This window comes from Neurospora hispaniola (genome assembly GCF_033458365.1).
Source record: "Neurospora hispaniola strain FGSC 10403 chromosome Unknown B0T23scaffold_5, whole genome shotgun sequence".
Classification (NCBI taxonomy): Eukaryota; Fungi; Ascomycota; class Sordariomycetes; order Sordariales; family Sordariaceae; genus Neurospora; species Neurospora hispaniola.
In genome coordinates this window covers 4,027,933-4,053,340 of record NW_026944410.1, presented here as the reverse complement: position 1 = coordinate 4,053,340, position 25,408 = coordinate 4,027,933, and the positions used below count along the sequence as shown (strand labels likewise).

At 54.0% G+C, this 25,408-nt stretch overlaps 11 protein-coding genes and 1 non-coding gene across 12 annotated transcripts; 6 read left to right on the top strand and 6 right to left on the bottom strand.

The window, feature by feature from the left end:
• Nucleotides 1-466: 466 nt before the first annotated feature.
• B0T23DRAFT_430192 (uncharacterized protein) lies at nt 467-829 on the bottom strand (the record flags this gene model as incomplete). Its single annotated transcript, XM_062840232.1, has 2 exons — nt 467-520; nt 635-829. The coding sequence occupies 2 exons, from the start codon at nt 827-829 to the stop codon at nt 467-469; spliced, it is 249 nt and encodes an 82-aa protein (XP_062692424.1).
• A 600-nt stretch (nt 830-1,429) lies between these two features.
• Nucleotides 1,430-1,501, top strand: B0T23DRAFT_t245. The gene has a single exon. It is a non-coding gene; the product is annotated as a tRNA-Trp (tRNA).
• A 1,257-nt stretch (nt 1,502-2,758) lies between these two features.
• Nucleotides 2,759-3,346, bottom strand: B0T23DRAFT_444566 (uncharacterized protein; the record flags this gene model as incomplete). Its single annotated transcript, XM_062840902.1, has 2 exons — nt 2,759-3,165; nt 3,241-3,346. The coding sequence occupies 2 exons, from the start codon at nt 3,344-3,346 to the stop codon at nt 2,759-2,761; spliced, it is 513 nt and encodes a 170-aa protein (XP_062692423.1).
• Nucleotides 3,347-3,662: 316 nt separating this feature from the next.
• B0T23DRAFT_397253 (uncharacterized protein) lies at nt 3,663-4,180 on the top strand (the record flags this gene model as incomplete). Its single annotated transcript, XM_062838287.1, has 2 exons — nt 3,663-3,738; nt 3,828-4,180. 2 exons carry the CDS (start codon nt 3,663-3,665, stop codon nt 4,178-4,180), a joined length of 429 nt encoding a protein of 142 aa, XP_062692422.1.
• A 296-nt stretch (nt 4,181-4,476) lies between these two features.
• On the bottom strand, nt 4,477-7,939 carry B0T23DRAFT_319476 (leucyl-tRNA synthetase, cytoplasmic; the record flags this gene model as incomplete). The annotated part of the gene is made up of 2 exons (XM_062835125.1): nt 4,477-5,154; nt 5,237-7,939. 2 exons carry the CDS (start codon nt 7,937-7,939, stop codon nt 4,477-4,479), a joined length of 3,381 nt encoding a protein of 1,126 aa, XP_062692421.1.
• A 519-nt stretch (nt 7,940-8,458) lies between these two features.
• B0T23DRAFT_421511 (uncharacterized protein) lies at nt 8,459-9,613 on the top strand. Its single transcript, XM_062839769.1, has 3 exons — nt 8,459-8,966; nt 9,018-9,079; nt 9,137-9,613. Exons 1-3 carry the CDS (start codon nt 8,690-8,692, stop codon nt 9,257-9,259), a joined length of 462 nt encoding a protein of 153 aa, XP_062692420.1. The 5' UTR covers nt 8,459-8,689; the 3' UTR covers nt 9,260-9,613.
• Nucleotides 9,572-10,429, bottom strand: B0T23DRAFT_413779 (Adaptor protein complex sigma subunit; the record flags this gene model as incomplete). The annotated part of the gene is made up of 2 exons (XM_062839537.1): nt 10,160-10,429; nt 9,572-10,087 (listed from the first exon to the last, which is right to left on the bottom strand). The coding sequence occupies exons 1-2, from the start codon at nt 10,226-10,228 to the stop codon at nt 9,572-9,574; spliced, it is 585 nt and encodes a 194-aa protein (XP_062692419.1). The 5' UTR covers nt 10,229-10,429.
• A 415-nt stretch (nt 10,430-10,844) lies between these two features.
• Nucleotides 10,845-12,206, top strand: B0T23DRAFT_383445 (Frataxin-like domain-containing protein). The gene is made up of 2 exons (XM_062837410.1): nt 10,845-11,493; nt 11,545-12,206. The coding sequence occupies exons 1-2, from the start codon at nt 11,149-11,151 to the stop codon at nt 11,818-11,820; spliced, it is 621 nt and encodes a 206-aa protein (XP_062692418.1). The 5' UTR covers nt 10,845-11,148; the 3' UTR covers nt 11,821-12,206.
• Nucleotides 12,207-12,422: 216 nt separating this feature from the next.
• B0T23DRAFT_341222 (uncharacterized protein) lies at nt 12,423-14,081 on the top strand. Its single transcript, XM_062835887.1, has 2 exons — nt 12,423-12,578; nt 12,650-14,081. The coding sequence occupies exons 1-2, from the start codon at nt 12,549-12,551 to the stop codon at nt 13,856-13,858; spliced, it is 1,239 nt and encodes a 412-aa protein (XP_062692417.1). The 5' UTR covers nt 12,423-12,548; the 3' UTR covers nt 13,859-14,081.
• Nucleotide 14,082: 1 nt separating this feature from the next.
• On the bottom strand, nt 14,083-16,602 carry B0T23DRAFT_361304 (P-loop containing nucleoside triphosphate hydrolase protein). The gene is made up of 2 exons (XM_062836281.1): nt 16,560-16,602; nt 14,083-16,490 (listed from the first exon to the last, which is right to left on the bottom strand). Exon 2 carries the CDS (start codon nt 16,483-16,485, stop codon nt 14,134-14,136), a length of 2,352 nt encoding a protein of 783 aa, XP_062692416.1. The 5' UTR covers nt 16,486-16,490; nt 16,560-16,602; the 3' UTR covers nt 14,083-14,133.
• A 185-nt stretch (nt 16,603-16,787) lies between these two features.
• B0T23DRAFT_361302 (phosphatidylinositol N-acetylglucosaminyltransferase GPI3 subunit) lies at nt 16,788-18,942 on the top strand. The gene is made up of 2 exons (XM_062836280.1): nt 16,788-17,495; nt 17,557-18,942. Exons 1-2 carry the CDS (start codon nt 17,017-17,019, stop codon nt 18,680-18,682), a joined length of 1,605 nt encoding a protein of 534 aa, XP_062692415.1. The 5' UTR covers nt 16,788-17,016; the 3' UTR covers nt 18,683-18,942.
• A 732-nt stretch (nt 18,943-19,674) lies between these two features.
• B0T23DRAFT_179396 (ras guanine nucleotide exchange factor domain-containing protein) lies at nt 19,675-23,663 on the bottom strand. Its single transcript, XM_062833058.1, has 2 exons — nt 22,852-23,663; nt 19,675-22,793 (listed from the first exon to the last, which is right to left on the bottom strand). The coding sequence occupies exons 1-2, from the start codon at nt 23,389-23,391 to the stop codon at nt 19,758-19,760; spliced, it is 3,576 nt and encodes a 1,191-aa protein (XP_062692414.1). The 5' UTR covers nt 23,392-23,663; the 3' UTR covers nt 19,675-19,757.
• Nucleotides 23,664-25,408: the final 1,745 nt, after the last annotated feature.

Sequence of the window (25,408 nt, the reverse complement as noted above, 5' to 3'; positions counted from 1 at the left end):
TCGTTGTTCTCTTCCAGGGGTTGTGGACACTTAGTGGCATGGACGTCTTGGTCCCGCGATATGTTTGAGGTTGCCGCCGAGCGGCCGGGGCGGCACTGTTGGCTTTCTGTTCCTGACGAGGTTGAGGTGCTCTCGTATCGGATCGAGTCGGTTTGGTGTTCGAGTCATTCGCATGGGCGAGGGCAGTAGAGGATGCGCCGGCTGATAGGTTGTTTAATTGGCTGGCTGGCTGGCGTGGCCTCGATGCATACCAGGGCGAGGACGACTGATATGAACTGGACTGGGCTCGAGAAAGCAATCGGCTTGCTTCTGCTGTAGCATTGAGGCTTTGGTTGCAAGTTGATGTTGGAAAGGCCCATGTTATCCTATCCTTCAGCCTCGGTATACAGAATCATGAACGCCTCGTTGCGAGCAACTTCTGATGTCCACGCCTTTTAGATTTCTCACTCGACTTCGTAGTCCCCCATTAAGCGGAAACAGCAATAGACGCCGCGGCATCCGGTGCCTTGGGGAGGTTATCCTGTTTAGATAATCACCCGTTGGTTAGCACACTGCTGCATTCCACCCAACCCCAAACCTTCTCGCCTCCATGTCCTAGTCTCTCCCCCCACACACAGAAAAGGGCAATACTCACAACCTCAAAAATGACCCTAACCATCAAGCTACAGCTCGGGCAAACGGCAATGTCCTGACCGTCCTGGAGGTCGGCGAGCGCAATCTCGAACTTGTCGCCGCATGGGCAGGGGTACGAATACGTCTGCAGCGCTGGGTCGTAGGTCATGTCTTCGATTTCGACTTCGTCGTAGATGGAGTATTCTTCGTCGGACATTTTGGCTGTTTCGGGTTTCGGTTGAGAATTTCGCGGAATAGTTTTGATCGGGCGCAGATTTCACGAGTTGGGATTGGGAGCGGAAGAGTTGGAAGCGTTGGCTGGGTTGAAGGCTGATGTGATATGCTGGAAAGTTGAAGAATGGACAAAAAAAAGAGTCAGCGCGGCAAGCGGGACAGTGCAGTGGAGGGGCAAAATGTCAGTCAGATGTGAACTGAACTTTTGGCGAGTGCGGCGCGCGGATGGAAGTGTGGGGAGAGGCGGAGTATCTTACCGTGTAGTACGCCAAGACGGGCAATGCGTGTAAGTCAAAGCTGCGTAACTTACCAAGACGTTGTATTGCTTCGTTACTACCCGTGCACGGGTACAGTAAAATCTTCCTCGATCGCTGTAGTCATGCTACGCAAAAGACATGCCATGAGACAAAACGCAGAACCCATTATATATATTGGCTAAAGGGGCCCAAGCTGGACCCAAGGCTTGAAGCACTTCCCTTAGAATGCATATCACCGAAGTGCGTAAAGATGAGCAAGTTGTCACTGGTTGCGGTGCTTTCAGCTTATGGTTATAGGGTTCCAATATGGACCTCACTTATAACAAGGCCCTATGGCGCAACGGTAGCGCGTTCGACTCCAGATCGAAAGGTTATCCGTTCAAATCGGGTTGGGGTCATCCACAACATCTTTTTGGCTTTTCGCTCCCCATGCATCTGCGACCAGCAACTATATCATGTTTCCTTTTTTTTTTGGGGGGGGGGCATTTCGAAGCAGTGGTCATTCTCCTGACATGATTATTTTTTCCCCCTTTTCTTTGGACAGAGGTTGAAGATTTCGAACGAGTTATGACATCTTGGAGGTCAATTAACCGAAATGATTAGGAAAAGAAACTCATCATTAACTCTTTTGTTTATATACAATAATACTCCATATTACGCTTCCTCCTGCTTCTCCTGCTTCTCCTTCTCTCCATTATCATAGAACATCCACCTCAAGAACTTCATCTTTGAGAATCCCCCCCCCTTCTCGCCCACTCATACCGCTGCCCACACTCTAATGATTTGTGAATCCCCAACAATCTGGACCTCCATCCCCAGGTCCACCTCCCGATGCTGTTGTGCTTTCGTTCTCGCCAGTATCTCATTCCCGGACCCCTAACATCATTACCCTGAATTCGACTTTCTCGCCCGCACACCTCCCCTCGTGAAATCCTTTCTCCTATCGGTACTGGATGCCTCTCTCTCCGTATGTGCTCAACAATCAACATCAGCGTACTCAACAACATCATGATTTGTATGACCACTACCACCTTGCCATCCCATCTTCTATTCCATCACCTCCACCCCCCCCAACATCACCGAAAACCACTTACCACCCAACATTACTGACACTACAAGTCCACAAACTCCCCTTGCCCACTCATTTACTTCCTCACCCAAGCCCAAAACCCCCAAACCGTTGCCAAATCCCATCCAAACCGTAACCCAAAAGAATCCAACCCCGAAACATCACAACCGAAACCCAAAACCCGAAACCCTCTCACAACAAAACCATCCCCACCGCCGCAAAAACACCCAACCCCACCGCCGGTCCCTGCAACGGCACCTTTCCAGCCGCAGCACTAGGCACCGAAGACGGAGACGCAGTAGAAGTGGAGGTGGAAGTGGAGGTAGTGACGCCCGAAGAAGTGTAGCTACTGGTGGTGCTAGAAGAGTAGACGGTGGTGGTTGTGGAGGAGGTGGAAGTGGAAGTGGTGGAAGAGGAGGGTGTGACTGTTGTGGTGGCTTTTTTTTCGGGGTGTTAGTAGGATGAAAAAGAGGGAGAGTGGTGGATGAGATGCAGGAAGAGCGTGGTTCAAAGGAGGAAACAACGGAGAAAGGGGGGGGGGGGGGGGGGGGGGAGAGAAGGGGTGGAGGTGGTTAGGTAGGGATAACTAAATTCCCATAGGGGGAAGCGACGCAACAGGAGGGTCGTCAGGAAGAGGAGGGGGATCCTCGTAGTTCTCCTCATCCTCATTCCCAGGCACAAACCCCGCAGGATCAGGATCAGGAGACAACGAGTTAACAGGAACAGGACGAGGAGTCTGAACAGGGATAGGCGCTTTCGGGGGAGGATACGGTGGAAAAGTGACCGGAAGAGGAGGAGGAGGGGGTTGATGGGGATGACAAGGTCCGACATTACGCGCAACCCCATCCAGCCGGTCCGTCCGACCCCGACACCCCTTGGCAGCAGGCGCAGGTGGAATAACACCACCACCACCTGTCACACGAGGGAGGGACGGGAATTGAATCATGCAAGAGGCTAGACAAGACTGGAGGCGCTCGTTTTGACGAGGACGTGCTGTGACAAAAACACAAAACAGTTGGAAAAGGCAGTGAGAATGGATGGACGGGACACCAAAAGAGAGAGACTTACTCGAAGAAGTTGAGGTCGGCGTGCTCACGTAAATACTGGTAATGGTGGTTTGAGCAGCAGCAAGGCTGGCAGTGCCGAGAACAGCGAGGAGAGTGGAGGAACGCATCTTGCTTAGGTGACTTTAGGACCGGTCGGTGGCTGGCTTGTTTTGGCTTTGGTAGATTTCGTGGCTTTGGTAGCGAGTGAGCTGATCCTCTCTTCGTTGACTTTTGTCTTGCTTTAGCTTCGAGGGGAAAAACGAGAGCAGAAAGGATGATAAAGCGTTGTGAGGTAGGTAAGATGACGGAAGAAACGAAGGGAAGGAGACGGCTATTAAAGGTTAGATGAGGGGAGGCTGGAGATGAGGTGATCAGATACCAAGACGCTGAAGATGTCTGGATGATGAAAGAGAAAGCTTGCACTGCCTACCGGGGACGAACAACATGAGAGCTGACTCCAAGTTCCAGGAAGGCTGTGGGCAAGTCCAACGCCGGATGAACACTCGGCTTCACTTCAGGAGTGAGGTCATCATGGCCGACACTGGAGCTTCGTATCCCCTTCAGGGAGTCTAGTACAACATGATGCTGACACAACTACGCAATCAACAGGGATGACCTATTCCCCCGAGCCTGGACTCCTCAACTCATTCTGCCTTCGGAGCGGGGAGATGTTTCCGAAGCATGCTGATGCCCTCGTAACTGGCAAGCCTCGCAATAGCGCCGACCTCTTCACGTGCTCTCCGAAGAAGCTGAATACTTGGATGGCTGCTGAGGACTGTAGTTACGAGCAGCCGAACATCCTGTGTACGGGGGCAGTGAGGTCCGACCGCCGGTGCTCGAGCCTCCGGGCCAACTCTCCGGAACTCAAGCAGGCGAGCGGGTTCCAAACCAGGCAGAACAACGAGCTCCGAACTAACATACCCGGGCTCTCCAGGGGAAGAACTGTGCTTGGTTGCCCATGAAGCGGCTCTGGCTCTTCCTTGCCCACTGGGTCAAGACGATACAGTCGATGCTTTGAGGCCTCCCAGTGTAAGTGACGCGACCAGACACATCCCAACATCAGGCCAACCACCGCCACACAGCTGTGTCTTTTGAACATGAGAGCTTGGACACATAATCCGTCACCTAGATGAACACAAATCTATTCATCGCTAAAACTTTTAACCATCCATGATATCAAAACCCAAACAAATGACACTCATCAGAAAACCATCACTACCCACCACGTAGATTTCCCATCCTACAACGCATCACCTCTTTAGACATTGGTAAAGAAGAAGCTGGGCTGGCCAGGAAGAGCAGCCTCAGCCATTGGCGCCGTAACCTCGATTTCAGCACCACCATTCGTCAAGTCCTTGCCCGTCTTGCTGCCCTCCTCAACAAGAACAACCTGCACGCTCTCCAAGCCAGCAGTCCTCTTCAGACCGGGGATCATAGCCAACAGCGTCGCCTTCTCATCGAAGGACAGCTTGCGGCTAAGGATCTGCTCAGCGGGCTCGCCATCCTTCAACCTCTTCTTGAGCGCCTGGACGAAGGGCATGGCCTTCTTCATCTCGCCCATCTTGGCGATGCGGCCGTTCAGCTCCTTATCATCGATCTTCTGAGTGCCGGTGGCAGCATCCCAGACCTCGGAGAGCAGGTCGATGTACTTGGCCTGCCAGGTGGGGAAGTTCTCGGTGGCGAAGATGGTGAGCTTCTTGGGCTTCTTGGGGTCGAAGTCGGACTGGCGGCCCTTGGCCATCTTCTTAAGCTGGGCGGCCTCAGCGGAGTTGATGGCGGAGGAGGTGGTGCGGACGTAGTCGCGAGCGGCAGTGAGGGCGGGGTTGGCGGCGGGGACCTCGGGCCAGCGGGCGAACTGGATGGACTTGGGCTCGCCGAGGCATTCTTGCCAGACGTAGTCGGCCCAGTGAGGGGCGATAGGGGTGATGACGAGGGCCTGGAAGACGAGTTAGTACCGAAAGTGAAAATGTTGATGGGGCAAGGGGGAAAAAAAAAAAAAAAAAAAAAAAAAAACGTACCTGAAGACGGATGTACTTGGTGACCAAGTCCTTGTGCAGGGGAATGCCAGCAGCAGCGCAAGCCTCACGGTACATATCACGAGCGTTCAAGAAATCGTAGTGAGCAGCCTTGAGAGCAAGCTTGTACGAGGTCTCCTCGTAGTGCTTGCGGGCCTCGTTGACAAGGGCGTTCATCTCGTTGTCGAACAGGGCATCCTGGAAGCTGTTGAGCTCGCCAGTGCGGAGAGACTCGTCCTTGAGAGTCTCCTCGATCCACTCCTTGTTGGTGTAGAACCTGAGAATGGTGTTGTCGGCGACATCCTCGACAAAGTTGGAGTCCGAAATACCATCACCGGCATCGGCAAGAGCAACACGGGCGGCGTCGGCACCGTACTTCTTGACGACATCGTCGAGGGTCATGAAGTTGCCAGTAGACTTGGACATCTTCTCGCCGTTGAGCTGCAAGTGGCCGTTGGCACGGACGGACTTGGGCCAGTACTCACGGGGGAAGAGGGCGATGTGGTTGTACAGCCAGAAGGTCAAGTGGTTGGGGATGAGATCCTTGCCCGAGACACGGATGTCGAGGGGATAGAAGTACTGGAACTCGCGGCGCATGGAGTCGAGGGTCTCCTTGGGAATGCCGGACTTGGTGACCAAGTGGTCAGACAGCTCGGTGCGGCAGAAGATGTAGTCCCAGACCTCGTCGATCATCTGGTCAGCGCCAATGTTGCCCTTGCCCTTCTCACGACCGAAGAGGTCCCTGTGCAGCCAGTGGGCGACAGTGTAGTAGGCCATGTAGACGGTAGAGTCAGAAAGAGACTCGACAAGGAAGTTGGGGTCCCAAGGAAGCTTGGAGCCGAGACCGTAGGTACGGGCGCAAGCCCACTGCTTGAGCCAGCCGATGACACCCTTGAAGGCGTGCTGGGTGTCGGCGTAGTAGGTGTTGATGCCCTTGCCGTCCTTGTTCTCGACATAGTCGTAGAGGATAGTGCGCCACGAGTCCTCACCGTAGTCAATGTACCACTGGTCCATGAGGGCGACGGAGCACTCGTCGCCGGAACGGGAAACGACCTTGTTCTCGGGCTCGGAGTAGGCGAAAGCGTCACCGGCGTCGATGAGCTGCTGGCGGACCTTGGGCTTGGCGGTCTCGACCTTCTCGCCCTTGAAGTCACCGTAGTTCATGATACCCTGGTAGAAGCCCTCCTTGTAGGCGAGCTCCTTGGCCTCGAGGAGCTGCTTGGCATCCTTGGGCGAGTTGATCTTGAGCTTCTTGACGAGGTAAGGGGCAAGGAGGTCGGAGGTAGGGGTCTTGATGACCGAGACAATCTCCTTCTCGGCCCACTCCTTCTGGATGCCGTAGAACTCGGGCTTCTTGGCGAGCTCGGTCATCATGGCGCAGTCGTCGGGAGAGTCGGAGGGAACGGAGGTGACGACACCGGTACCCTTGGTGGCCAGGACGGTGTCCATGGGGAGGACGTAGACCTCCTTGTGGACGGAGAGGGGCGCGTTGACGAGGGTACCGATGAGGTCGGAGCCGACGATATCAGCAGCCTTCTCAATGACGCCCTCTTTCTCGAAAATGCCCTGGTAGGCCATGTTCTTGGCGGCGCGCTCGGTAATGACAAAGTACTCGTTCTCGGCGGCCTTGAAGACACCGTACTTGAGGGCAGGGCCGACGAAGCAGCAGACCTGGCCGTACATGGTCTCGGGACGGAGGGTGGCAGGGCAGAGGTAGACGTTGGCGCCCTCGGGAAGCTTGCCCTTGAGAGCCTCGGCAGCCTTGGGCGCCCACTCGGTGACCTTGAGCTTGAGGGCAGTGTACTCCTGGGGAAGGACACCCTCACCCTCGCTACGGTCGTGGTCCATGCAGGGCTGGCCGTCCTTGATGGAGTAGATGGTGTAGCGCTTGCCGAACTTGATCTTGTTGAGCTCCAAGAGGCGGTTCATCTGCCAGCGGACAAAGGCATCGTAGTAGGGGTTGGCGTCGGTGGTGACGAACTGACGGCGCCAGTCGATACGGGCACCAAAGTTGGTGAGATCCTTCTTGCACTCGGGAGGGAAGTAGTGGAGCCAGTACTGGGGGTCGGCGAACTTGTGAATCTCCGAGACGGGGATGCCGAGAGACTTGAGGATCTGGAACTGGTACTTGGCGCCGCCCGTCTTTGCGACCGTCTTGCCCTTCTTGGCGTTGAACTTGGTGAGGTCCTCCTTGGTCTTGGGAGCAGCGGCAGGGGCAGCAGCGGCAGGGGCGGCACCCTCGACGACCTCGTCCTCCTTGTAGCGCTCAAACTCCTGGCCAAACATCTCAATCTCCTTGACCAGCTTGTCGGCCGAGGCCTTGATGGGCAGACCGGTGCAGTGGTAGCCCTGGGGGAAGAGGGCGCGCTTGCCCTGCATGCGGGCGAAGCCGGTGTGGTACTCGATCTTGGAGAAGCTGAAGGCGTGGCCGGCGTGGAGGCGGCCGTTCATGTAGGGGTAGGCAATGGTGCCGAAGAACTTGGGGTGCTTTTGGCGCAGCTCATCGGGGGTGATGGCGTCGAGAGGGAACTCGGCGGTGGAGGGGGCATCGACCTCGAAGACGCCCTCCTGCTCCCATTTTTGCTGGTACCTCTTCTCGATCTCGATGAGGGTGTCTCTCTTTTCGGTGCCCTTGAGCTCCTTGGTCTTGGAGGCGGAGACGGAGAGGTTCTCGACGCCCTTGGCGACGGCTGCTGTGTCGGCCATGTTTGTTTATGTGGTGATGTCTGGTCTTGGTGGTGAGAGGAGGAAGAAAAGAAAGACCGAAGTCGGCAACCCGGACTGCGAATTCTCTGTTTCGCAAACTGAAGTGTTAGAAACTCGGCATTGACTGTTGTACCTACAAGCACAGCACAGCGAGGCGACAAGAAGTGAAGCCAGAACCAGAAAGGATTGCTGCTTGTTTGACGGGATGACTGACCTGTGGAATTGAGTCAGATTCCGGAAATTTTGGGACGACAACGGCAACGGAACTCGCTCAGTCAGTCGCCTCCAGCAATCCAGATTCTTTGGTTTGGAGGGGCACGGCAACTGAAGCACTGTAACGCCCGGGCATTTCGCGGGGTCAGTGCAGTTCACCCACCTAGTCCCTCTCAGGCACCCGACGGCAAGACGGCGGCATCCACTCAGCGGACTGTGGCTTATGTACCGGGCTCTATCATTTTAGTCGGTGGCTCAAGTAAGAGCTACGCAGTGTATCTGCTAAAGTTACTCACCAGCCACAAACCGACCTCTTATCTTATCGGGCAACCTCGAAATGGCTTCGGATCCATGCAGTGATCAACTCCATCATGAGCTCCATATGATCCATTCCACTCTGTCCCCAATGACCAGTCTCCCCTGTCACTAACAGGACTCCCCTCTGAACCCTATTGTTACAACTACTCGCGTACACGTATCGTCATATCGTCACTTACAACAACGAACTCCTCACTTATTAACAAACAACGACAAACAATGTTTCGAACAGCCATCCGGCAAGCCGCCCAAAAGGCATCATCAACAGCCGCCAATTCCAACGAGCTGCCACAAGCCTTTGTCAAGCTCCCCCACATCAGTCCCGCCCTTCTCACACAGTACCCGGCCAAGAAAACATGGCCGCCCGATTTCAAGACCATGAGCCCGCAGGAACAACTCAAGTACGAGAAGCGGTACAAGAGGAAGATTCACCACATTGCGCAGAGGCCGAGATGGAACAAGATGGTGCAGTTGGCGCAGTTGGGGACTATTAGTTGTGGGTATATACTGGCTGTGATTTAATGACCTAATGTTGATGGTGGTCTAGTTGTCCTCATTTACTGCCTGCTGTTTGCGGACTGGAAGGACGAGAGGCAGCCTTTCTATGAGGTATGTTTGCCCACTTCACTTCTTGATGACCCATATGTGCCTAACTTCCATGCTCAGTTCCGACAGTGGTTCTGGAACTCCCTTGGCTTCGAGTATGAAGCTCCCAAGCCCGTCGCGAGGATCCAGTCCCAGGAGTCGCAGGCTAGCGTCCAAGGCGGGTCCCGTCCTCGGCAGATGTAGTGTTCGACAGACAGGTCTGAGGCTTGGGATTGACAGGACCAAGCCGATTGTATCATGCTTTGTATAGTATCCTTTTGTGGGTGTTTGGCGTTGTAATACCTTGGGGAGGTGTGGGTATCTATGGTTTCTGCTCCTTGCTGGTGTCAAGCTTATGTGGCATTTTGTCGCCTTTTTTGAATGCCGGTTACTCGAGAGCTGTACGAGCTCTAATCCCGTCTGACAGCTTCCAGTCTCTTCACGAACAAAGCCACCTCCTAGAGACCCCAAACACCGGAGCGCATTGATGTAAAGACCATGCTCGCTCCAAGAACCTCATCGTCCACTCCAGACGAAATTCCCTCCCATTCCCAACCCAGCCCCCAGTCCACTTCCTAGCCCCATGCCGCCTCCCCTACTCTCGTTAACCGGCCTCTTGGCCACCGTCCCCTGCGCCCTCACGCCCTGCACAATCTTCTCCATATTTGTCTCAATCACCACTCCTCCCACAATCATCTCGCCCAGCGTCGCATGTAGCGTCTCAAAGTTGAAGATCAGATCCAACTCGCACACATTCTCAAACAACCTGTCCAGAGATTCGACGTATACTTGAATCAGATCGATAAGAGCCAGTGGCGACTCGGTCGAGGTTGAGATGATGATGAAATAGAGGGTGGCATAGTTGCGGTAGGTTACGAGGGAGGGGACGTCGTTGTGTGGTTCGGACGAGGAGGTGGAGGTACTGGAGGCGGCGAGGAGGGGTGGAAGGGGGAGGAAGTTGCAGGAGCCCTTTGGACGGTTGGCAACGAGGGTGAAGATTTCGGAGATGAGTCGTTGTTGGATTGATGTGTCCTGTGAATGGGGAGAGGGTGTTAGTGACTGTAATCGAGAAGGGTAGGCGATGGAAGTAGGAGGGGAACATACAAGTTGGGTGTAGAATTTGGTGAGGCGTGGTTGGCCTTGGCCGTTGAAGACGAGGAATGCGTTGATCATGGTGGGCGCCGTGTGACAGTTTGGGAACCTGGAAGTGGACGGTGTGGGAAAAAGACGGCAACGGCCAACGCGCTTCAAGAACAGAGGGTGACTTGGTTGAAACTGAAGAGAAGAAAACAAATGAGAACCTCGCTGGACACTTCAGTTGCACTTGGCGGCGGCAGTCGCACAGAGCCCAGCGCAGTGGCTCTTTGGCTGCAGTTGCGGGAGGCAAAAGTGGATATAAATCGGGCTGGACTCGGCCGATCAAGTGTGGTGGGGGTGCGATGACGTGCGGCTGTACCCGCTAAATGCGCAGAGGCACGCGCCTAGCAGACGGCAGCAAACGGCAGAGAGCAAGCGTTAAGAGGGTACCTTCATCAATGCAGAGATCTAGGCATGACTGCTTGTCTTTTTGCATCGTCGCACTAACTGACGCTCAGCTAGAGCTTCCCGCCGCTGCTAAGACGCGACTTGTGCCCGCCAGCGCTCTGCTTTCAGTTCCGTCTTTAACTGTTACAGTGGAAGCTGGGGAAGCTCTGGGAGTGGGGCATCAGTGGCACGATAGCGGGAGTCAAGTGGAAGCTCGGGACGATAAGGAACTTTAATGGTTCGATTCACTCATTCGAGGGAAGTTGCAAACTGGACAAGTGAAACTCCAATCTTCCAATTCAGTTTCCTTCAAGGTTCTCCTCGATTCATCCTGTCATTCCAGCCCTCTGATCTCCATTCTTCCGTCCTTACTTCCATTGTGCAGTGTTCTTGTCCCGTGACCCACTCGTTCATCTCACCTTCCACGGGACACACCGTTGAGCTTTTATTCAGTTCAGCTTGAAACCTCTCTCTGTCTCTTCCAACACTTCACTCAACGAATTGCGCCAGTCGCAACTCTACAACTTCTTGAACGCTATCGAACAACATCAGTACCACGGGCTGTCATCATGTCGCGTACAGGCGTCTTCAAGGTTGCGCGAGCTTCTTTGCGCTCTCTCCAAGGAATCTCCCGCAACACCCGCATCACTTCCACCCCGTTCGCCGCGGCTTCACTGCTCCCAAGAGCGACAGTCCCTCGTTTCTACTCAACCGCCGGCCCCAATGGCAACATGATCACTCCCGACAAACAGCCCGTCCAGCCCAAGGAAGAGGCCGCTCCCACTGTTGTCCGCGCCGCCACCGAGTTGACGGACGACGAGTACCACAAGCTCGCCGATCAGTACATGGACAGACTAGTCACCCACCTCGAAGAACTTCAGGACGAGCGGGAAGACATTGACGTTGAGTACTCGGTATGTCATTCTCTCGTTCGCATAGTTGTCAGAGATTCTGACGCTCTGCAGGCTGGCGTCCTCACCGTCTCGTTCGACGACGGCATCGGCACCTACGTCATCAACAAGCAACCGCCCAACAAGCAGATCTGGCTGTCTTCGCCCAAATCCGGTCCCAAGCGCTACGACTATGTGGCGTTAGGTGACGGCCAGAACGAAAAGGAGGGCACGGCCAAGGGCGAGTGGGTGTATCTGCGCGACAACTCGACCATCAACCAACTCTTCCGTGATGAGCTACAGATCGATCTTAGCATGCCGGTCGGCCATTACGGCGAGGAGGAGGCTTAGGAGGGTCACGGTGGGATTGTTATGTTGTCTTTGCGGAACACGGGGACATGCGAGGACATGAGATTAGTGTGAAAGAGCGACAGCGAGCGCGTTGGGGCGAACAAAAGAACCTGGGTTATGGGAAAGGGCGTCTTGGTGGATCGAAGGGTTGCAGTGCTTTAGCCGTATGATGTTATGGGGTGTGGTAATGCCTTTGAGGTGAGAGAGCAACATGTGTATGATTTGGGGGTGTGTATAGTATTATTTGCATTGCATTTCATGGCAAGGAGCTGAGGGATTGCATTTTCTAGGCCGGATGAAACCTCGATGATCAGCGCATTGAGTTTAGTTTTACAACTTATCAAAGACAAACCGGACAAGTCAGAATTATTATTTTCACTTGAAAACAAGTCATTCGTCGATTTCCATTTGATTTCTGCACATTTCAGTTGCTTCACTACCTGCCTGGCATCATCCAACAAACAGCCAGTGAGGGGTCTGTAGGCCTCGTTGCATGGCCGCCTGCAACCGCCCGCGCGTCAACGTCACACAAGCGGACGTTACTCGTTACATATAAAGCGGCGCGTCGGGCCGTGCTCATCAGGCAACTCCAACTGCACATTACATCCGTCACTCTTCCTCTTTCAACTTGACCTCATCATCCATCCATCTCAACCACACGCAGTCTTGCACTTCAACATTGAATTGTATCAAAACAGTCGTGCCTTGGGGCACACACAGCCGTAACCATGATTACCCTAGGCTTGATCTACACCTTGGTATGCCACCACATTCAGCCTTCATACAATTGACGTTGTTGCCGACAAGATTGTCTGACACCCCTCAACAGATCATCCTCACCCTCCTCGCCTTCGCTATCTACGAACACATCCACGCCCAATCCCTCTCCCTCCCCATCTCCCCAGGTCTAACCATCTTGACCATCCTCCTCCCCATCCTCTCCGCTCTCAACACTGCCTACCTCTACCGCGTCACCACCACCACCACCAGTCCCAACCCACAAAATCCGCCAAAGTGCATAGCCGCCCACTCCTCCTCAACCATAACCCCCAACCCCTCCAACCCCTCTCAACAACTCACCCACCTCCGCCCAGCTCACGCCCCGCGCCGACCTCAACAATCTTCTACTAGCCCAGGACCCCTCCGATCCCTCCTCCCCACCCTCTCCCAAACCCTGCAAACAACCCAACTCGTCCTCTCTCTCATCCTTTTGAGTGTAGCCACCAGCTCCCTGACTTCCTCCCCCTTTTCCTCCTTCCCCAACTCCGGCCCGGGGTCAATCGAACACTGCGCTCTCGAACAAACCTGGTCGCATTTCTTCCGGGCGCACGACGCCGACACCATTCGCAAGATCCAAGATATTCTGGGATGCTGTGGGTTCCGAAGTCCGAAGCACATGAGTTGGCCTTTTCCGAGCGCAGGAAAGGGTACGGAGCAATGTGGACAGATGTGGCCTGAGAGAAGGGAGGGGTGTGCCGGGAAGTGGGAAGGGGAGTTTAGGGGGGTGATGGGTGGGGAGATTGGAGTCGTGGCCGGGGTATTGGTGGTGCAGATTTTGGGGTGGGGAGTGGGGAGGTGGATGGCGACGAGAAGAGCGAGGACGGGGGCAACGAGGAGGAGAGGAGGACAGGATGGGAGGGCTACGGCGGGTGGAAGAGGAAGGGATGGGAGTGGGATGGTTAATGGTGAGGGACATGGTGGACAGGGAGGGGATGGAAATAACAACTGGTGGAATAAACTTCTACAGAGCTTTGGGGTGCCACATGGGGATGAGGAAGATGGCTACCGGGGATTGGAAGATGGAGGAGCACAGAGACGGCCGTTGCTTGGTGCGGGACAGAATGGAGAGGGCCATGTTGGTATTGAGGAGGTTGATGATGATGAAGATGGAGAGGGAAGGGATGTGGAGAGGGGAGGGAGTGATGAGGAGAGTAGGTCGGGTAGTGAGAGAAGGGGCGGGAACGGATATGGAAGTGCTACTTCGAGGGTGCAGCCAAGTGGCATTCATGTTGCTGATCCATGGGCAGAAGGGAATTGAGAAGAACAAAGGCGGTTGTGAATGCTTGCGATGGAGGAGCGTATCGGGACTCGGGACACGGGATTAGATGCAAGTGCTGGGCAATGGGTATCTTGGTGTGTTTGACAGAATGGAATGATGTGTTCATACAAAAATGCAGTGTTTTTTTCCGTCACAGTAACTAAACCTTTGAACAGCTAGTTAAAGAATCTTCAGTGGCACGTACATTATACACAACCCTACCACTACCCTATATAAACTTCCCTGGATATCAGACGAACACCAACAAACCACACTCACCCCCTCTTAGTAGCCTCAACCCTCAACACCTCCAGCGCCTTCTCCAACTCCTTCACTCTCTCCTCACCAAACCCACCATTCTTCTTCTTCTCCCCCTCTTCATCCATCCCCTCAGTAACCCTCACCCTCTCCACCGTCCTCCCCTCCGCTCTCTTCACATTACACACCGCCCCCTGTCCCTCACCAACAAACTCCCTCCAGAACCTCCTCGCTTCCGCAAACTCCACTAGCGTCCACGCTTTGCCTTCCCTGCCTGCACGCGCTGTGCGGCCCACCCTGTGCACGTACGACGTCTCGGAAAGGGGCAGGTCGTAGTTGATGACATGGTCGAGGTTCGACAAGTCGATACCACGGGATACCAAGTCGGAGGCGACCAAGATACGGAGCTTGCCGGAAGTGAAGGCACATAGGGTGCGCAAGCGGACCGAAGTCTTGGTGGAGGAGGTGAGGGTGCCGATTAGAGGGGCGAAGGAAGGGGGGAGGAGGAGGGAGAGCAGGCGCGAGAGGCGGAGGGCGGATTGGTTGGAGGCTGTGAAGATGAGGGCGGTGGTGGGGAAGGCTGCTGCCTTTGCCTTTGATGTGGTGGGCTTGGACACGGACTTGGCCTTTCTTGTTGTGGGCTCGGCTTCGCTGTCGGAGTCGGAGTCGGAGTCTGAGGAGGAGTCTGAGGATGAATCGGAGGAGGAGCTGGATGATTCCGATCCAGCAGCGACGTCCTCGCCGTTGATGGGAACCAGGTACTTGCTCTGTAGCAAATCCACCAGATACAACGGCTTAAGACTTGGCTCGGTGATCTTGATGGCGTATTCCTTGAGCGTGGCAGGGATCGCCAAGTCACCAGCCTTTGCACCCTCCAACACCACCAGTTTTGGCCTTGAAAGCTTGAGCCCGTTTAACAGCGTGATATCCCTTGTCATAGTCGCTGACAGAATCACCTTCCTCGGTCCCGTCTTGTTGTTCGCAGCAAAATCCCTCGCGCCAGGCTTGCTGACAGCCAACTTCTCGTTCACCACATCCAACCACTGCTGGAAGTCTTGCGCAAGAAGCTTGTCAGCTTCGTCGACCACCAACCACCGGACATAATCGAGCGTGAAGCCCTTGGTCTTGGTGATGTGCTCCACCAGACGACCCGGCGTGCAGATGAGGATATCAACCTTGGGCACATGCTGAATGACATGATAAGGCAACGGCCGCTTCAGCTGCAGGTCAAGATCCTCATCCTCCTGCTCGCTGTCCCCATCCAGATCCACCAACTGCTTCTGCCTCTCCAACCACTTCTGGTAACCCTTGGGATCGTACTTTTGTTCCGTTCCCATGATAACCCCCTGCTCCTCCTTGAACGGCCGGTTTCCCATCGCTGTCCCAACCTTCACCCTCTTCCCGCCACTACTCCCCGCAAACGCTGCCGCGCAAGCCTCACACGCCTGCTGGACTTGCTGCACTAAATCTCTCGTCGGCAGCACTATCACCCCCCTGAGTTTGGTCGTCTGGCTCAGTGCAATATCCTGCACCATTGGCAACACATACGCCAGCGTCTTTCCCGAGCCCGTAGGAGCAGCCACCACCACGTCGCCTTGGAGGTCGGGGTTAGGCAACAGCAAAGGAAGGACAGCCGTCTGCACGGCAAAGGCGTCTCGGAATCCCTTTGTAGCCAGAATCTTGGCTGCCTCGGCGGAGATGCCTAGCTCTGTAAACTGTTTCCTGGTTTCGGTGGTGACGCGGATGGGGTTGGCGAGCCAAGGGGGCAGGGTCTCGTAGGTGAGTTTGGAGGAATCGACGACGACGGGGGCAGGTTGGGGGAGGGGACCGAGGTCGTATACGGGTTCTTCTGGCTCTGGCGTGTCTTCCTTTTCGTCGCCCTGTAGTTCCTTCAATTTGAGAGCCTTTTCGACCTTTTCAAAGACGGAGCGATGGCGTTGGCGGATGTGGTCATCTTCGATGTCGGCGGGTTTTTCGAGGACGCTTTCTTTCTTTTTCTTTTCTCTCTTTGGCTTCTTGGGTTCTTTCTTCATGGATGATGTATCTGTTCTCGTCGCCTCGGGTTGCGCCTCGTCTTTCTGTTGTTGCTGCTCGTCGTCATTGTCGTCGGTCTTGGTCTTCTTTCGTGGGGGCTCTTCGGCGTCGTCGGTGTCGCGTTGCTTCTTTGACTTTTTCGACTTGGACTTGGGTTCCTCTACTTGTTGTACTGGTGCCTCAACGACAGTTTTTGATTGTTTGTTTGCGACAAAGTCATCGTCGCCAAAGACAATTCGTGCTGGTTGCGCTGGTGCTTGCGACACTGGTTGCGACGACACGGGGGCTGCCGCGCCGCCTGCTGACTTGGGTGGGGGGATGTATCTGTTGTACATTGTGACTGTGACTACTGTTAGTTATAGTCGGCGGTCAATTGACTTTGTGGAACAGCAAGAAGCATAGTACATACTTTGTCGGTTGATGTCAATTTGAAAATGGAAACCAAATCGAAACTCCGAAGCTCGAAAAGAAAACAAAACAACGAATGACGGAGCTCCATACGAAAAGTGGATCCCAACTTTTTTCTGGGGATCACCAGAATTGCCAAGTCTTACCGCCCGTCTAGGCCCCTGCTTATCGCTATCAGTGGATCCTCCAACATCACTTACCCCTGGAATGCGCACCTTGGCGGTCCACGGCTGCCAAGACATGGGGACGTCTTCAGTTGTCGATGTTCGTCTGTTTACACTTGACTGTTCACTCCCTCTCATTTGCAGGGGCAACTCGCCTCACTCACTAACACATACTCTTATCTCAACATGAACCATCCACCACCATCACCACCATCAACACCACAACAAAGTCACGTCTAATATCATCACCAAGATAACAAGGCGGGCACCAATGTGACCCATACATCACCCATCATGGCGCCCACCTACCGCATTGCCATGGTCTGCGACTTCTTCTTCCCCCAACCCGGCGGCATCGAATCGCACATTTACCAACTCTCCACCAAGCTCATCGACCGCGGCCACAAAGTCATCATCATCACGCACGCCTACGAAGGTCGAACGGGGGTTCGGTATCTCACTAACGGCTTGAAAGTTTATCATGTACCGTTTCTCGTCATCTACCGGAGCGCCACCTTCCCGACTGTGTTCTCGTTCTTCCCCGTTTTCCGGAATATTGTATTGAGGGAACGGATCGATATCGTGCATGGTCATGCTTCTCTGTCGAGTCTATGTCATGAAGCCATTTTGCACGCCAGGACGATGGGACTAAGGACCGTGTTTACGGATCACAGTCTGTTTGGGTTTGCGGATGCGGCGAGTATTCTTACCAACAAGCTGCTCAAGTTTGCTTTGAGCGACGTGGACCATGTCATCTGTGTTTCTCATACTTGGTATGCCCCCTCTCATCCCCCCTCTTCTTCTCTTCAAACTCCTACTAACAAGGTGACACAGCAAAGAAAACACGGTCCTCCGCGCCTCCCTCGACCCTCTCATGGTCTCAGTAATCCCCAACGCCGTCGTCGCCGACAACTTCCGTCCACTAGGCTACCCAACCACCACAACCACCCCTCCCTCCTCCATCTCCTCCCCCATCCCCGGCCTGCCCCCCAACCCATCCTCCTCTCTTACCTCCTCCCTAACCCCCCCGCGTCGCATCTTGGGTCCTCACGACCCCATCACCATCGTCGTCATCTCCCGCCTCTTCTACAACAAAGGCACCGACCTCCTTACAGCCGCCATCCCCCGCATCCTCGCCGCCCACCCCAACACGCGCTTCATCATCGCCGGCTCCGGTCCCAAGTCCATCGACCTCGAACAAATGATTGAGCAAAACGTACTCCAAGACCGCGTCGAGATGCTCGGTCCCATCCGCCACTCCGAAGTCCGCGACGTCATGGTGCGCGGACACATCTACCTCCACCCCTCGCTAACCGAAGCCTTCGGCACCGTCATCGTCGAAGCCGCCTCGTGCGGCCTCTACGTCGTCTGCACCCAAGTCGGCGGCATCCCCGAAGTCTTACCAGGGCACATGACGGTATTTGCCAAACCCGAAGAAGACGACCTGGTCGCCGCCACGGGGAAAGCCATCGCAGCACTAAGGCGGAACGAAGTGCGCACCGAGCTGTTTCATGAACAGGTCAAAAACATGTACAGCTGGACCAACGTAGCGGAACGCACTGAGAGGGTGTATAATGGGATATCGGGCGCCATTAGCGAAGCAGAGTTCTACGGGTATGATCACCTAAAAGACCACCGGAACGGAAGTAATGGGTCGTGGACGGCGGTCACGGCCACCAGGGGGATGAGGAGCGGGGTGCAGAGTTTTGCCCTGATTGATCGGCTCAAGAGGTACTATGGCTGTGGAGTCTGGGCGGGCAAACTATTTTGCGTCTGTGTGATTATCGATTACTTGATCTTCTTGTTTTTGGAACTGGTCTTTCCAAGGGAAAGCATCGATATCTGCCCAGACTGGCCGAGGAAGAAGAAGGTGGTGGATACAAGGAGGGAAGGGGGTGGGTTGGAGTGGGGCGATGTCGAGGAGTATCGAAGACGGTCGAGGCCATCGAGGTTGAGGTGAGCATGGGAAGGATGGGCGACTGTGGGGTTGTTGCTATTTGTAGCTTTATTGGGTATCATTTGCTTGCTTGGTGGTCATGTAATCCTGTTATTAGCGATGCCTGTTTTGGAAATACTAATCAGAGATCTCGTTGGTATGACATACTTGATGGGTAGATGTTGGTCCGGAGGTCCAAACTCGATTTCAACTTTGCGATATGAGCAACTTGACACCTCCATCGTTGTGCTTCAAATCACCCCTGGTCTATTCACCTACCAGCTTCAGTTCAACACAAATCACCACGATCAAACTCATTGACACATACAGATAGGTGGTAATGGTGTCTTTACTTGCTCTGCTACACGCTCATCGGTCTCACAGGCTGCTAGCACTATCTTGACATGTTTATACTCCTCAACAGGGTATTGCCTCTCTCCATTACTTGGCCCAAAGGGCTGCTTCTCATAACATCATGACTTCCCAACTCCGTACAGTGTGGAAATCCCTTTCCTGTCTCCATGCTTCCTTGTGTCATCGACACCTAATGCATCCCAGCTAGCCGCTTGGACTGAGCAGAGCGTTTATCCCCAGCCAACGCGATATAATGGATATGAAAACCACCCAAACTCCTTTTGTCCTGTTGATCCGTAATGCCTTGTCTCTTTTTCCACTTCAAACCAAAAAAGAAAGTGAGCAAAAGACCAATCCAATTCAACCCCAGTAAGGCGCCAATGATCCTGAAAGCAACCAAGATGAATAACAAAGTGAAAAGCAGCATCGAGAGCCCATGTTCAGGCGAAGCTACTATAAAGCGACAATGAAGATAATGAGCCATGGTGGGCTCGTGCTGATGTGTAGCTGTGCTCCCTAACCTCGATAAGGACAGGATGGTCAACATTGCGCAGGTACGACTCACATGCCATAACGCCATAAACAAATAAAAGAAACAGATGGGTATCAAGAAAAAAAGATAACAAAATTCGGGGTGGTCGCCCAAGATAATGACACCACCTCACGAAACTGGTATACAGCACAGGTGTGGCTGTGTATCACTGGCGTCCGACGCCGATGATGAACATTGTTCATATAAAGTGCACTAGACTTGAGCAGAGGTAGGCAAGCCATGAGTAGAATGGTTGTGCCTGATCCACGAGAACATGTTGGAACCCGAGGATGGGCCCTCCACCGGAGACTGCAATTGCTCCTTCGGCTCCAGCAGCAGACTCTGACGATAGTGCAACACCTGAGCAGGCGTCCTTCCGGTCTTTTCAATCTCGCGCGCCCTCTCAATCTGTGAGAGGATCCATTCCTGGAAGTCCGGAACTTCAGTGAGGCGGTAGGGCATCTGGAATCGCTGCAGCTCGCCGATGCACTTGGCCGTCTTCATGTGCTTGTCGAAGTTGACCACCGTCAGGCCCGCATCCGTCGTCTTTTTGGCGGGGTTGCCCGCATCAATGAAAGTGAGATCGGTCAGGAACATGCCGACGTATGGAAGGCAAGGAGGGACCTGGTCGGCGAGCCGAGCACGGAGGGCCTTGTGGTTTTGACCGATCTCGACAATGGCCTGCAGAGACTTGAGCGTCTCCTTGCGCCTCGAGCTGATGGTGTCCCACGTCATCCGCAGGCGCTTGATGCTGGAGTCGTTCAGGGCGCACGTGACGGCCATCAGACCGTCGTAGTTGTTCAGGGCAAGAAACTGGCTGCCGATCTTGATCCAGTGCTTGATGATGGTGGCTCGCTTCTTAATCTCATCGAATTGGAGGATAGTGTCAACCACGAGGTTGGACAATCCGGTGGTGAAAGTCGACATGGCCTTGACATTGGGTGCGCCAACTCCCTTGTTCTTGGTCCACTTGGAGCCGAGAAGCTCCTTAGGAGTGATAGAGCAGAAGAGACCGATCTGCTTGATGGTAATTTGGCGAGCGATCTCAAGCGGGTCAAAATCCATGATGGATGGGGAGACACCACCAGCCTTCCAGTTGGTGAGTGCGTGCACTTGACCCCTTGAGAGATTGGGCGAAGGGAGAGGCGTCTCGGCAGAAATGAACTGAGAGCCAGAGGTGCCGGTCTTGGAGATGGAGGCAGCCAAACGGGGTACAAGAGTACTGCCGCTGTTAGCCACCTTCTCGGCGAGGTCAAGCAATCTCTTTCCAGCAGAAGGCAAAAGCTCTGCGAGTTTGGACTCGGCAAAGCTCTTAATCACGGGTAATGCTTCCGCGTCAGTTTCTTCCTGCCAATGCGACTCCATCCAGCTCTTGAAAACATTGTACGTCCTAAGCTTAACAGGGGCAGCGACATGCGGAGCCTCTCCGACATAGTTGAAGCGGTCAATCAGGGCCTCAGCAAACTTGAGCGGCGTGCAGAACAAACGAAAGGTGAGGTAGAATGTGGACACAAACATGGCATCAGGAGTCGACTCATGAGTAGTGAGACGCTCAACCAGCGCCGGAAGGGAACCTCCAGCCACTTGGCCTTCCTTGTTGAAAATCAGCTCATGAGCATACGTCTTCTCGAGTAGCTTAAACTCGGCATCGTCGCTATCTTCACTAAGTGTCGTACTGTCGGACAGGCTCACGTTAGATGCCGAAGGATGGTGATTTCCGGGAGCATGGGTGAGATCCGGTGTTGTGGCCCGAGTGGATGTCTGTGAGATCATGCTTGACTCCGATGTCCGGCTGATATAAGTAGTAGCTGATGCGGAACTCGAGGCAGTCATGCTCTCGGCCCTGAAAGAATGGAACTCGCCATCTTGGGCGGCGGATGCCTCGGTAGGGCTGTAGTCATGCGCAGGCGGGATCTCGGTAGAGAGCTTGGGAAGAGAAGGTAGCGACGGACGGGGAGAAGACACTGATGATGTGTTCTCAACAGGTGCCGAGTCTTCAATGGCCTCCTGCGACGTTTCCACAACTGGAGTCGAAACAAGCGGAACATCAGGGAGTGGTTTGTTGAGCTCCAGACTTGCTGGCCTTGGAGCGGGCGTAGAGGCGGTTGTGACGGTTGTCGACATAGTCAACGCCTCCGATCTGCTGGAATCGGCAACGCTGACCGAATCCGCAGCACGCGTATCCTTCGCGTCCAGAACAGCGTCGAAAGCAGAAAAATCAAAGGCCAAATCAAGACTGTTGTCCTCGAACTCGAACTCGAAATCGCCAATCTGTCCGATAACCCATTTCGTCTTGTCGTAGCATGTCCCGCTGACTTTGACACAGCCCACAGCGGCAACGTGCAAGCGGCGGCCTTCCTTGGGAACGATGGCATCTTCCATGTTCTGGGTGAGAACTTCGCGTGCTGTTTGGTAAAGGTTTTCGATGCGATCGTACATAACGGCACGAAGTGGAGCCAATGTCTCGATGCTGAGAGAGTTTCGCGCCGAGACAACGTCAATCACCAGCAGCAAATCTCCACCAGTTGTAATGGCTTGCTTGACACCGAGAGCTAGCTGAGGACGGGATACACATTCCAATTGCAGACGACCCATCAAGCAAGCAAGGTGAGATACAAGGATATCTTGGCTTTTGGTGAGACGTTCGGAGACGAGCTTGTGGGCCTGTGAGAGCGGCGAAGAGCCAGCCAAACTGACGCGGTGGCAAAGGGTTGCGGACGAGAGACGGTGGGAAATTTCAAGAGAGTTCCCATGAGACAACCGGTTAGCATTTGTACTCGGTTGGTAGGCGGGAGACAAACGGCCGTTTGTGGGGGCCTGGCTTGTTTCTGATGACGTCGGCCCGGTTGCGCTTCCGTTGCTGTCGGCACGGGAGCGTGCATCAATGGCGTCGCTGGATCTGGCCAGAACCACAGGATCGGTGTTTGGTGTTAGGTCTTCCTCTTCCATAACGGTCTCCATGATCATTACTGATGTCAGTCGAAGGGACTTGTCGTTTTGAATCATGTCAAAGAATTCGGCTGCCCTGAGCGCAATTTTGAAAGCTCGCAGAATCAGGTTGTCCACCAGTTCATTAATCTGATGTTCTGTTGCGCGAAGCACCCTGTGAGAAGCTTTCAGCTTTCTGTCCAATCTCCTGCCCGTCTGGGCCAGCGCTCTAAGTTCGTCATTGATTGTCCTTCGGCTCTCCCTGAGCTCAACGTGTCGTTGCAGGATTGAGGAGTCTTTCTGCAGACACCCAGTGTGCTCCTGTCCGAGTATTAGCAGGGGAGAGCACAATTTAAGTTGACGGACGTTGACAACGTACCAGCAGATATCGCACACCACCAGCAATGCCCTTCATGAACTTGTTGCCATTGAACAATTCCCGGCTGTCTATGCATGCACATCGCATGAGATCCCAGAAACTGACCAGGGCTCCGAGAAGTATTCTCATCTCTTCTGGGTTGTAGGGAACACAGTAGTTAGTCGGAAGCCATCCCCTAGAGCCATCTTTCAACAGAGTGCCATCAGCCCAGCCGTTTGTGTGCACTGAATGGACCAATACGATGTCCTTTTCCTTGAGTGGCAGGGTGACGGCCGAGTCCGTCATGACATACTCGGGGTGAAAGGGGTAAACAGCCTGGAGAAAGTTGTGAAAGATGGGAGGAGGATTGCTGACATGGCTGTCGATAAAGTTGTCGCTTTGGGATGTCATTTCGGATTGGGTAGAGCGGGTAGATGCGCGGGTCGAGCCTCGGTTGGACCCATTGTTGTTATATGGTTCGCTTCCCGAGTCGGCCTTTTGTATGGTTAAAGGGGCTACCTGCAGGCTTGATCGCATGGGTCGGCTACTCTGCAATGCCATGGCTGTCGGATGCGAGAAGCCTTGAGTTAAACATGTGCCGGACGATTAAGGACCCCGGGCAAAGTCCGCACAACGAAAGGTTCCAGCCAAACCGTTGAAGTTTGACAAAGTCTCGCGTATTCCGGGTAGCAGAGTAGCAGGTGAGTAGAGCTTCGTATAGTCGATGATGAAGCCTTGGGCCAATGGCAAAGTGGAAGCAATTTATTTTCCTTGTCGAACTGTGTGTTGTCTAGTGTCAGGTAGTGAGTGCGCACGGCTGGATGGTGAAACGAGCGAGGGTGAGATGTAGTTTGTCGTCGAGTTTGCCGCCGTCGAGGGTTGTTCTGAGACGAGGGTTATTAGCTAGGCCGTCAAGCAAACCTAGCAGAAAGGAGAGGAAACAAGGATGGCGATGAGACTTGTTTTGATCAGACAAGCTGGATAGGAAACAGGAGGGTGTTGAAGAATGTAGTGGAATGCAGGGAGGCTTGGGAGTGGTTGATGAACAACTGAAGAGGAGAAGGAGGCAAAAAGATCAAGGGAGGAATGTGTGATGGCACCAGCAACCGGGGCCTGGGACCGTTTAAGTGCATATAATTGCATACCAGGGGGCCCGGGGCGGCGCAGTGCCGACATGGGCGAGAACACACTAGTGTAGTGCAGTGAGGAGATCTGAGGAGAGCGGAAAGCTGCCATGGGGCAATTGGATCGCTTGATGGAGCGGGATGTTTCTTTTGAAGGTGACATTTGTGAAGGTACCTACCTACAGTGACGGGAGGTGGAAAGTGAAGCACTGGTAAGAATTGAGATATGTACGAACCTGTGGTATTCAGTTGTGGAAACTGTGGTGGTGGTCAGAGGTAATGACAGCGAGCGACGTCGAACCGTAGTGTAAGTATCAGCGCGTCGCGCAACACACGAACGAGATGAAAGAAGTGACTCGGACGGATTGAATTGGTCAAGATGAAGTTGAAGTCACTCAGTTCAGTTTACTTGGTGGGCCAACGGAAACCACTGCAGAGCAAAGACTTTCTCGAGTCTGATGTGATGATGCCGATGTCCTGAAGACCTCCGTCGCTCTCGTAGCGACCTCACTGAGGAATGAACGACTGCGTGGAGTGTGTCGTGTGATAGGATTAGTACAGTACCGTGCAGTGTCCCAAACCGGAAGGAACGAAAAAGAGGACAACAGGTGAGTGGAACCGACGGAAGGAGGGGATGAGTATGACGGAGGTCAAGAAAGAGGGAAGGGCCGCCCAGTTGAAGGAATTCGCAAGAGGATTCCATCCAATCCCACGTCGCCGAGGACACTGCAGCGGCCATCCGTCGGATTACGGTGTGCATGCCATGTTGCAATGTACCAAGAACGAACCGCCCGTCATCTGCTTCTCTAGTGTATCGATACTACGACTTGATTGAGAGCCTTCGCAGCGTGCAGCGTATAATGTGCCATTGCCGGGTATTGGATATTAGGTAGGTCCCCCATGTCGCCGTGATTGATGGACGAACCGCAAAAAAAAAAGAGACGAGCGAGCGACGAGTCCCCGAAGAAAGAGAGCCCTTGCTCTTGCCCTGCCAAGTCCCTGCAAGTGCCTGGCCCGTCCCCACTAGATCCACCCACGTCCACTGTCCACCTCCGCTGCCGCGGAGAGGTACCTTGTACGAGTGGAGTCGCAGCGACATGGATTAACGACCCTGCATTTGGAGAGACAGGCACGACTCGACCAAATTTCATTTCCCGCTCACTCGCTGTGTTGAAGATTTCAGCCTGGAAGTTGAGGTGACTTGGGAAACCAGAGTCCATGATCCAGTTAGTAGAGGATACTTGATCACTGGCGAGAGAGCGGACCGTGAAACGGGGGGCGGGCACCATTCGGAAAGCGCAAGAATAGACGCCAAAACAGTACTGGGAAACCCAAGCGTTCCGTAGCGTGGTTTTCTTGGCACCACAGGCAATCGAAACGAGGGAAAATGACGTTATTGTGCACTGCTGGGTGAAATGTAAGTAGATCGGCTGGGATAGACTTGGTAACGTTCC

Coding starts and splice junctions, on each gene's coding strand:
- B0T23DRAFT_421511 (XM_062839769.1), top strand. CDS start 8,690: ATGTTTCGAACAGCCATCCGGCAAGCCGCCCAAAAGGCATCATCAACA. Junction 8,967..9,017: donor GCAGTTGGGGACTATTAGTT/GTGGGTATATAC, acceptor ATGGTGGTCTAG/TTGTCCTCATTTACTGCCTG. Junction 9,080..9,136: donor AGAGGCAGCCTTTCTATGAG/GTATGTTTGCCC, acceptor TTCCATGCTCAG/TTCCGACAGTGGTTCTGGAA.
- B0T23DRAFT_383445 (XM_062837410.1), top strand. CDS start 11,149: ATGTCGCGTACAGGCGTCTTCAAGGTTGCGCGAGCTTCTTTGCGCTCT. Junction 11,494..11,544: donor ACATTGACGTTGAGTACTCG/GTATGTCATTCT, acceptor GACGCTCTGCAG/GCTGGCGTCCTCACCGTCTC.
- B0T23DRAFT_341222 (XM_062835887.1), top strand. CDS start 12,549: ATGATTACCCTAGGCTTGATCTACACCTTG. Junction 12,579..12,649: donor TAGGCTTGATCTACACCTTG/GTATGCCACCAC, acceptor ACCCCTCAACAG/ATCATCCTCACCCTCCTCGC.
- B0T23DRAFT_361304 (XM_062836281.1), bottom strand. CDS start 16,485: ATGTACAACAGATACATCCCCCCACCCAAGTCAGCAGGCGGCGCGGCA.
- B0T23DRAFT_361302 (XM_062836280.1), top strand. CDS start 17,017: ATGGCGCCCACCTACCGCATTGCCATGGTCTGCGACTTCTTCTTCCCC. Junction 17,496..17,556: donor ATCTGTGTTTCTCATACTTG/GTATGCCCCCTC, acceptor AAGGTGACACAG/CAAAGAAAACACGGTCCTCC.
- B0T23DRAFT_179396 (XM_062833058.1), bottom strand. CDS start 23,391: ATGGCATTGCAGAGTAGCCGACCCATGCGATCAAGCCTGCAGGTAGCC. Junction 22,794..22,851: donor GTGGTGTGCGATATCTGCTG/GTACGTTGTCAA, acceptor ATACTCGGACAG/GAGCACACTGGGTGTCTGCA.